This window comes from Rhinopithecus roxellana, chromosome 1 (assembly GCF_007565055.1).
Source record: "Rhinopithecus roxellana isolate Shanxi Qingling chromosome 1, ASM756505v1, whole genome shotgun sequence".
Taxonomy (NCBI): Eukaryota; Metazoa; Chordata; class Mammalia; order Primates; family Cercopithecidae; genus Rhinopithecus; species Rhinopithecus roxellana.
In genome coordinates this window covers 161,173,472-161,183,714 of record NC_044549.1, presented here as the reverse complement: position 1 = coordinate 161,183,714, position 10,243 = coordinate 161,173,472, and the positions used below count along the sequence as shown (strand labels likewise).

Below are 10,243 nucleotides of genomic sequence, written 5' to 3'. Positions count from 1 at the left end.
ACACTCACGTGACCACCATCATCACTTCAGATGTTCCCTTGTGTTCCCTTTCCGTCAAGGCAACCACTGTGTTGACTGTTGTCACCACAGATTAGTTTTGTCCTGTCTTGAACTTCATATAAATGGAATTACACAGTATGAATTGTTTTGTGTAAGGCTTCTTTCACTCTGTATGCTATCCTTGAGATTCATTCATGTGTTCAGTAGTTCATTCAGTAGTTCATTCCTGTTATTGTTGAACAGTATTCCATTGTGTGAATATGACAGTTTTTCTATTCATCTGTTGATATCTGACATGCTTCCAGTTTTTGATCATTGCAAATAAAGCTGCTACAAACAGTTGTGCACAAATGTTTTTGTAAATATAAGTTCTCATTCTTTTGGATATACTCCTAGGAGAGGAATTTCTGGGTCCTAAGGCAGGTATATGTTCAGATGAAACAGCCAGTCTTCTAAAGCAACCATACCAATTACCCTTAGAGCATGCCATCTCCTCACATCAGAACAGGCCAAGAAAATTGTGAATAAACATAATCTTTAAAATGTCAGTAGAATTAAGTAGTAATACCCAATTGACTTTTAAAAATGTTACTAGGCAAAGCTCCTGAGTGAGTGAGTTGGTAGCTCTGGCAGGTACCTTCTGATCCCTCCCCTCTGTTCTCAGCACTAACCAGGCTTTAAAATGTCCCCTGCAGTCCAAACATGTGACGTCTCACTCCTTAGGTTACCAGCTAACTGTTAAAAGTGAAGGACTTGGCCGGGCATGGTGGCTCATGCCTGTAATCCCAGCACTTTGGGAGGCCGAGGTCAGTGGATCACGAGGTCAAGAAATCGAGACCATCTGGCCAACATGGTGAAACCCTATCTCTACTAAAACTACAAAAATTAGCTGGGCATGGTGGCACACACCTGTAGTCCCAGGTACTTGGGAGGCTGAGGCAGGAGAATCGCTTGAACCTGGGAGGCAGAGGTTGCAGTGAGCCGAGATCGAGCCACTGCACTCCAGCCTGGCCACAGAGTGAGACTCCGTGTCAAAAAAAAAAAAAGAGGGTAGGAGCTAAGTAAATTCATTTATACTTGTCAGGCCTCACTGCATTTAACACCTCACTGCATTAATAGCTACCACGCCCGGCTAATTTTTGTATTTTTGTAAAGATGGAAATTTCACCATGTTGGCCAGGCTGATCTCCAACTCCTGACCTCAGGTGACTGGTCGGCCTCTGCCTCCCAAAATGCTGGGATTACAAGCGTGGGTCACTGTGTCCGGCCAGTATTTGTATTTTGAAAGCAAAGTTTAATTATCCAAAAGAATTACTCACTAATGGTAGCCCTTGTAGTTGATGGGGAGTAATAAGGAGAGAAGAAATCTTTTCGGTACACTTTGACAATTAATGTAAGCTGAAAAATGACACCTGTAGTAAATCAGATGTGGATGCAAATCCAAGTTCTTACCGTGAAAAGAAAGTAAATTCTTTCAATGTCTGTGTCCTGGTTCATTAAATGAGGATAATCATCTGCGCCTTTAGCATCAATCACTTATTCAATTCTAAGTATGTTTTATTTAAGTGTGAACATTTTTAGGACAGATTGCAGCCACATTCAGGGTCTAGCACAGGGGCAGGCATGTTGTGGACACTCATTAGATGTTTGCTGACCCATACATGAATATAAAAGGGATTTGCAAATTGTAGAGCACCACGCATGCCTCAGTTATAACAATACTTATCTTTATTACTCCACCTATGAAGAAAGCAAGTTCTTCTCTCACTGGAAGTGCTCGTGGTGGGGAGACAGGCCGGGGGCAAGCAGGAAGAAGGAATGAAGTCAAACAGGGACCCCTGCAGCAGACTCCATTGGGACACTTACTTAGAATGTAGATTCCCAGACCAGACCGATAGAGTCCGGATCTCAGACCCTTTCGAGGTCAAACAGCCCTGATCTGGGAGGTGGGTGATAATGGTGACAACCTCATTAGTGCTCTTACTGCTCCTTAAGAAATACTAGTACCTGGCAAAGTGGTGAAGGAAGCGTTCCTGAAGCTGTCCTTTCCTCAGTGACTCTCAAACTACGCTTTTAGGAAAGAGGAATTTCGCTATTCCACGCGTTTCACACCTTAGAGTGAGGGTGGTAGGTAAGTTAGATTTTCCTCTCTTGATGAAAAAAAAAAAAAAAAAAAAGTGGTGGTGGGGAGGGGGAGAAGGCCAGCTGAAAAGTAGAGGCCGAGGACAGAGTTAGACACCCGTTTCCTAACAGTCCTGCCGGAGGGGCTCGGCCTCTCAGACTGCGTCACCCTTTCGCCAAGGGTCCCCAAGACGGGCGGGGGCTCCTTGCGGCCGGCTCGCGACTCTCCCCGCCTCCCTGCGCCCTCACCCTCAGCCCCGCTGTGCCCCCGGAGCGCGCGGTCCGGCGCAGCCCCTTTTGGCACCGAGGTTTCCAGGTGCCCAGCGCGAAGGCGGGGCCGGGTTACAGCCGCCTCCTCGGCGCCACAGAGAAGACCCCCCGGGAGTTCGGCGGCCCAGGCGCTCCGGCTCCGCGTCCCGAGCCTCCCCCGGCTCTCCGCGCTCCTCCCTCTCGGCGCGCCCGGCGCGAAGCCTGCGATTCGCGAGCCGAGCGCAGAGCGCAGAGCCGAGTGGCGCACGCTGGGCAGTGGCCTGGGCAACCCCAAGCGCAGCCAGAGCCCTCACCCGAGCCCGCTGGCCCGCGCACTCCCGGACCATGACTGCCGAGGGACCCAGCCCGCCTGCCCGTTGGCGCAGCAGCCTCCCCGGGCTCTGGGCGGCGGCGCTGCTCCTGCTCGGTCTGCCGCGCCTTTCGGTGCGGGCGGATGGTGAGTGTGCGGGAGGCGGCCGGGCGGGGGGTGGAGCGTGGGTTCCGGGCAGGGAAGGCGTAGCTCGCCGGGGCTGCGCCGTCTGACCAGCCTGGCAAGCGGCAAGCGCAAGTCTGAGAGGAACGAGCGAGCGGCGGTCCTGGGACCCGGCATCCCTCTCCTGGCCCACCAAGTCTCCTCGTGCCCGTGCGCCCAAACGCCCGCCTGGTGCCTGGACCTCCCTTAGTGCCGAGCGCGAGCGCGCAGGTCCCGCAGTCCCGCCGCTGGCTTTCCTAAGGTCTCCAAGAAAGCTCAAATGAAATCACCTCTAAGGTACCCTAGAACCTCCTCTGCTAAGGAGTAATTTTCCGCAGTCCCTCAGTTTCTCAACGTCTATTTAATGTGCCCCCGAGGACACCGCCGATGGTTAGAAAACTCCCTCGGATATTTTGGCTTGGTCCAGGAAGACGTGAAAGATAAGTGGGAATCAACGAGGCAAAGAGAGAGAGAGAAGAATAGCCTGGGCAGAGGGAATAGCACGTGCAAAGGCTGTGACAGGAAAAACGGGACAAATGATAAAGCAAAGTACCTGGAGGACAGGGGACGCCTTGAGACATGAGGTAGAGAAATGGGGAAGGGCCAGATTATGGCAGGTTCTCTGAGAATTTATCCACTTTTTGTTTGTTCGCTTGTTTTTTGAGCCTGAATTTAGCTTTTAATACTTGCCCTAGAATGAGCAGGATTGGAGCTCTGTATCCATTCCGTTTTGAAAAGCTAATTCAGCTGTGTTTTCATATTGAAACAAAATCCCGCTGACATGGTACAGGAGCATCTGAAGGAAGCAAGCTTAAAACCAGCAGTTCTCACACCCGTGAGGGAGTTATAGCTTAGGACAAATTAGATTGATAAAAGAGAAAAGCCATCCGTCGATTTAGGATGCGTTGTATATTTTAAAATGTGATTCTTGTTTAGCCAACGATATTGGGTACAACTAGAAGACACGAAAAAAAAAAAAAAAAAGAAAAGAAAAGAAAAAAAAAAAAAGCATGGTTGTCAGGGAAAGGGGAAAGCCAAGGAAAAAACCCTCTAGGTCTTAGAGTTTTTAGTGCTCTCTGTTGTAAGTGCAGGCTTGAAAAACTCTTCGTTCCTAAGTAAGGATGAATGTCTTATTTCTCCATATCCTCAGAGACTATGTTAGAGACAAAACATTTTTAACTTTGAAGGCTGTTAGTAACCACTGTTAATTTTTTAAATTGACATGTATTTCACATAAAATTTGTCATTTTAAAATGTACAGTTAAGTGGGTTTTAGTACATTCATTATGTTGTGAAAACCATGGTTTGCATGCATCTAATTCTGGAGCGTTTCCATCACCCCCAAAAGAATCCCATACCTACTAGCAGTCTACTGATAATTCTTCACTGTAGAGTTTTTTGACTGACTTTGAACCATGAAAATTAAGCTGATTTTAAAGAATGCAAGTAGAATAAATTGGAGCTAATATTAACCTTTGAACAAGATATATTGTGCCAATTTTAATTCCTTTTAAATAAATATTTTTGTCATCCTTAAGGTTTTAGAGTTTCACCCCATTATAACTGTTTAAGTGGAATGCCATGTGGATAAGGATCAATATTTTGTGCCTCTCTAGCTTGATACGGGTCATAGAAAATTAAAGGCAGAAATGTCACTGGTCAAAGAGAAAGTAAGGACAACACCAGAGGACATGATTCTTTGTTACTGCTTGCCAGAAATGATTCCTTTTCTTCATTCCCCTTCCTTTTCTTTCCCCACTTCCTCAATGGACAATTATAGGTATACTTCCTTTAAAGAAACTCAATTTTCTGAGCCCCAATTTTGGTACTAAATTCTTAACTACCACCAGTTCCTACATTTAGTTATTTGTGTACTATGGTGATGGGAGGAAGAAGAAGAAATGCTCAGCTTAAGTATGATGAATTACAGATATTTGAAGAGATAGATTTGGAGAGAAACTATTTCTAAAAACATGTCATCTGTATAAGGATGGTCTTTGAAATTGTGTGCGTGGGCAGAACCCTAAGGAAAAATTTTACAGCAAGAAGACCTAGAACTGAACCTGGAGTGAGGGAAGCTGGTTTGGGATTATTGAATCTGTGTTCATGAAATATATTGGCCTGTAATTTTCATTTTTTATAATATCTTTGACAAGTGTTGATATCAAACTTATGATGGTTCCTAAACCAAATTGGAAAGTTGTTCCCTCTTTAACTCTCTGAAAGGGTTTCTGCGGGTGAGGGCGTTTGTTTGTTTGTTTTGGTGTGAGATCATCTGTGTCTGAAGGTTTTCTTGTAGGAAGATTTTAAATAATAAATTTAATTTCTTTAGTAGATAAATATTCAGAGTTTAAAATTAATTTTGTGTCAATATTGCTAAGTTTTGCTTTTTAAAGTTTTTCCCCCACTTCATCTAGATTGTCTAATGTGGCATATGCAATGTAATAATTTCTAATTATTATTTCGGGGTCCACGGGATCTGTAGTGATGTTCCCCTTCATTCTTGATATTGGTAATTTGTGTTTTTGCTATTGGTAATTTGTGTTTTCTTTTTTTGTCTTGATCAGTTATACTAGGGGTTTATCCATTTTATTATTCTTTTGAAAAAAGCAACTTTTGGCTTTATTTTCTCGACTGTATGTCTGCTTTCCGTTTTATTGATTTCTGCTCTATCTTGTATTATTTCCTCCTCCTACTTTAGAAGGTTTGATTTTGTGGGACTTTTGTGGTAGTTTTTTGAGCTAGAAACTTAGATCATTGATTCTCAACCATACTTTTTTTGTATTAATAATATGAGTTCTGAGGCTATAAATTTCTCTTAAACTACTTTAGTTTCTCCATAAGTTTTTGGCCCTTGAATTGACATGTTTTATTTCAGTTGTGATTTCTTCTTTGAACACAGTTTATTTAGAGGTATATTTTGTAATTTCTCACACGGGGATTTTCCTAGTTATTGCTTTGTTATTGATAGGCAGTATAACCAAGTGATTGAAATCACTACCAGGGAGCTTACTGCCTGATTTTGTATCTCTGCTGTGTGATCTTGGACAAGTATTAATACTAAACCTCAACTATAAAATGAGGATGATAATACCACATATGTCGTAGAGTTGTCATAAGGATTAATATAATGAGTATTTGTAAAGCAATTTGAACAACATCTAGCCCATAGTAAACACTACATAAGTGTTTCATATATAAAATCAGTGATTTTAGCTTTGTTGTAGTCTAAAAGGCATGCTTTGTATGATTTTTGTCTTTTGAGGTTTTTTTAGATTTGCTTTATAGCTCAGTATTTAATCAGTGTTAAAAATATTCTGTGTGTGCCTAAAATGAATGTGTATTCTGTAGTTTGGTATGCAGTACTGCACATAGGTTCTTACATCAAGAGTGCTAGTTTTGTTTTCTGTTTTAACGATTACTGAGAGGGACAGTAGTTTAAATTTTCCTCAAGGATTGAATTTTTTTGTTTTTCCTTGTAGTTTTGTTGATATTACCTTTTTATAGTTAAATGTAGGAGTACCAGTCACCTATGGATATGTTTGTTTAATTTTTGTATTTTTATTATAATTTTTGGTTCCAAAGTTGGGGAATTATTATATTTATTATAATAATTTTGCAAGTAGATGGCTTGTCTTAGTCTTTTGCAAGCAGATGACTTGTGTCTTAGCTGTGTCTTAGTCTAATAACTGATGTATTATGAAAAAGTTGGTGACAGATGTAAGTAAAGGGTCTCATTCTAAGTAGGTGTTTTCTCCCCTGCCTTTACCTTAACTTGATAGGGCCACCCAAGGCCTTGCTTCATTCCTCCAGGAGGCTCCTGGGGACCTCAGCTCTCCCTCTGGTACCATGGTTTTCTTGCCTAAAATTCTCATCTGCTTTCAGCCTGGGCTTTCACCTCTGCCTGAATTCATGTTCCCATCCCCCCATTGATCACACATTCTTTAAGGCCCACTACATGTCCATACATTAATGTGCTTTGGAAGCCAAGGTGTACCAGACATCATCCCCGTTTTCTTGTCCAGCAGGAGAGAAGTACAGCAGACGCAAATGAATATATTGTGAAAGGGGCCTGGTAATATACTAAGGCAAGGGACAGAGAGAAGGGAAGCAACCTGTTGTATAGGGGGTCATCCTAGGGCTGAGGGGGGCAGAAGAAAGCAGAGCTGAAGCCTGAATCAGTGCCTTAGACATCAAGTGACCTAACTTAGGGAAGTCTAGGACACTGAGCCTTGACACGTGATATTTGTAAAACACCATTTTAAAAGAAAGATTTGAAGGGCTTTTCCAGATCGGCACACGGGAGCAGATGGTTAATTTTGAAAAAAAAAAAAAAAAAGAAGAAGAACAAAAAAAAAAAAGGATGAAAATGCTAGTGTAATTATCATCACTTGATCCCAGGGATGGTGTGCAATGTGGTAGTTGCTGCACTTCGAACTTCAGGGAAGGACTGCAATTCTAACTGGCGTCTTTCAGAGGATGAGTTTGCTGAGACTAACTTCCCATGGATCCTGAAATCCACATGTGTTTGTGCTTGTCCCCATACAGGAAAGCTCTTTGTGCTGGAGTCTCAGAATGGCTCTCAGGGCCTAGAACTGGAGGCTGCTCGACTTTCCTGCAAGAGCAGGGGCGCTCACCTGGTGTCTGCAGACGAGCTGCGGAGAGTGGTACAGGATTGCTCCTTTGCGGTGTGTGCCACTGGCTGGTTAGCAGATGGCACTCTTGGGTAAGTCAGGCAAGCACTCCTTTTCCAACTCACCCCAATTGCACCACCAAGGCTTATACAGGGCTCAGTAATTGTTCTGTTGAAATACCAGTACAGGGAGAGTTCAGTGGGCAATAGCCTCCAGTGTGTTCATGTTTTGCTTTCTTTTGTGTGAGATGGAGTCTAGCTCTGTTGCCCAGGTTGGAGTGCAATGGTGCAATTCTAGGCTCACTGCTACCTCCACCTCCCTGGTTCAAGCGATGCTCCTGCCTCAGCCTCCCAACTAGCTGGGATTACAGGCGTGTGCCACCATGCCCAGCTGATTTTTGTATTTTTAGTAGAGATGGGGTTTCGCCATATTGGCCAGGCTGGTCTCAAACTCCTTACCTCAGGTGATCCACCTGCCTCGGCCTCCCAAAGTGTGAGCCACCGCGCCTGGCGTGTGTTCATGTTTTGAGTTTGCTTATAAAAGCATTTTTCTGGAGTTCTGTCAGAATTCTTTTATCCCCTTACTTTGTTATGTTGAATTTTCTTTTTTTGTTTTAGACATAGGGTCTCACTCTGTCAACCAGGCTGGAGTGCTGTGGCATGGTTACAGCTCACTGCAGCCTCAACCTCCTGGGCTCTAATGTTTCTCCTGCCTCAGCCTTCTGTAGCTAAGACTACAGGCATGTGCCACCACACCTAGCTAACTGTTTATTTTTATTTTTTGTAGAGATAGAAAATGCTTGCTATGTTGCCCAGGCTGGTCTTGAACTCTGACCTCAAGCAATCCTCCTGCTTTGGCTTCCCAAAGTTCTGGGATTACAAGCGTGAGCCACCCTGCTTAGCCTTGAATTTTTTTAAGTAATAAAAATAATACATGCTTATTGCAAAAATTTCAAATAATGCATATATATATATACAAAGTACAAAGCAAGTTTCTCTCTTCTTCTCCACCTCAGAGATAATGACTATTGACTGTTTGGTATACATTCTTTATCCCTTTTTTTCTGTGGACACTCATCTACATATATATATATAGGAATATGGCATGGAGGTTTTAAAATATGGCCACAATTTTTTTCACACCACTGGCATCAACAGGTGTGTTTGCCTCTATAGCAAAAGTGAGATTACTTGACTTCTGAAGTTAGGCTGGAAAAATCCATGCTGCATCTGTCTAGATTTCTGGGGACACTCACTTTTGTAGCCTTGAGATGCCATGAGGAGTCTGACTGTGCTGAGATGGGTGTGCTGTGAGGAAGGCCAGATCACATGGAGATATCTCCGTTAGGGGCTCTTGCCAACAGCCCTAACCAATGTCCTAGCCCGTGGCCAGCATTAACTGCCAAAAATGTGAATGAAGATGCCTCTAGGTGATTCTAGCCCCCAGCCGTTGAGTAATTGTCAGCCTATGAGTCTTGCTAGCTCAGCCCCTAGACCTTATATGCAAGACAAGCCATTCCTACTGTGGCTATCTGAGTTTCTGACCCGTGGAATCCTTTAGAGAAGTAATTGTTATGGCCAGCTAGGAGAAATCTTTCCAATAGTGCTGAAACCTACTTGGTTTTAAATTTTTATTAATTTATTAATTTATTAATTTTTTTGTAGAAACGAAGTCTTGCCATATTGTTCAGGCTGGTCTCAAACTCCTGGGCTCAAGCAGTCCTCTGGCTTTCATCTCCCAAAGTGATGGGTTTATAGGTGTGAGCCACCATGCCTGGCCTAATTTTATTTTTTAAATTGACAGATAATAATTGTATATATTCATGGAGTACGTAGTGATGTTTTGACACACGTAATGGAGAGTGATCAGATCAGGGTAATTAGCATGTCTGTCATCTCAAATATTTAGCATTTCTTTTTTGCTGGGAACGTTCAATATCCTCTTCTAACTGTTTGAACTGATATGTTGTTGTTAACTACGGCCATCCTACAGTCGTATAGAACACTAGAACTTAGAACACTCATTGGTGAAAGGATAGTCTCTTCAGTAAATGGTGCTGGGAAAACGGGATATCTATATGCAGAAGAATAAAACTCGACCCCCACCTCTCACCTCATATAAAAATCAACTCAAAATGGATTATAGCCCGAAATGTAAGACCCAAAACTGTAAAACTACTAGAAGAAAACATAGGAGGAATGCTTCAGGATATTGGTCTGGGAAAATATTTTAATAAGATCTCAGAAACACAGGCAGCAAAAGCAGAAATAAACAAACACTTCTTTAGTCATGCTCAGAGAAGGCAGGAGCCTCTTCACTTTTTCCTTCATGCCACAGGAAATGTGAAAGCAAACAAGGCACCAAGAACTACTTTGGTAGATGATTATCCTAAGATGTCTGGCTGGCAAGTGGCCATGGAAAACATAGACAGCCATGCTGACTCACGTCTCCAAATGTGCCAAGTATGAAGCAGCAACTGAATAAAGGGACAACTGAGGCTACATCCAAAGCCTTTTGGTGAATCTGGAACTGTGGTCCTCTCTGCCTTACGTTTTATATCCATGCTCTTGAATAGACAAAATATACCCTGTTCATGCATTTCCATAATGTAGTCAAGCAGGAATATTTTTTCATAATTCTGTTACTATAACATTTCATCAGATAACCAGAGTATTCACAGATTCTGAAGCGACAGCTTGCAACTAGGCTTAGGTCTCTCAGGCATTGTATGCCAGGACTGGACGGTTAGAAAGGTCCATCTTCTGTG

General features: G+C 43.0%; 1 protein-coding gene across 1 annotated transcript in view; it reads left to right on the top strand.

Moving 5' to 3' along the window:
- The first annotated feature begins 2,441 nt into the window (after window positions 1–2,441).
- The window catches only part of SUSD5 (sushi domain containing 5), a 78,221-nt gene continuing 70,419 nt past the window's right edge, over window positions 2,442–10,243 (top strand). The window contains exons 1-2 of the mRNA XM_010372964.2: window positions 2,442–2,827; window positions 7,391–7,568. Coding sequence (XP_010371266.1) covers window positions 2,716–2,827; window positions 7,391–7,568 — 290 coding nt within the window. The 5' untranslated portion in view covers window positions 2,442–2,715. The remainder of the gene's footprint in view (window positions 2,828–7,390; window positions 7,569–10,243) is intronic.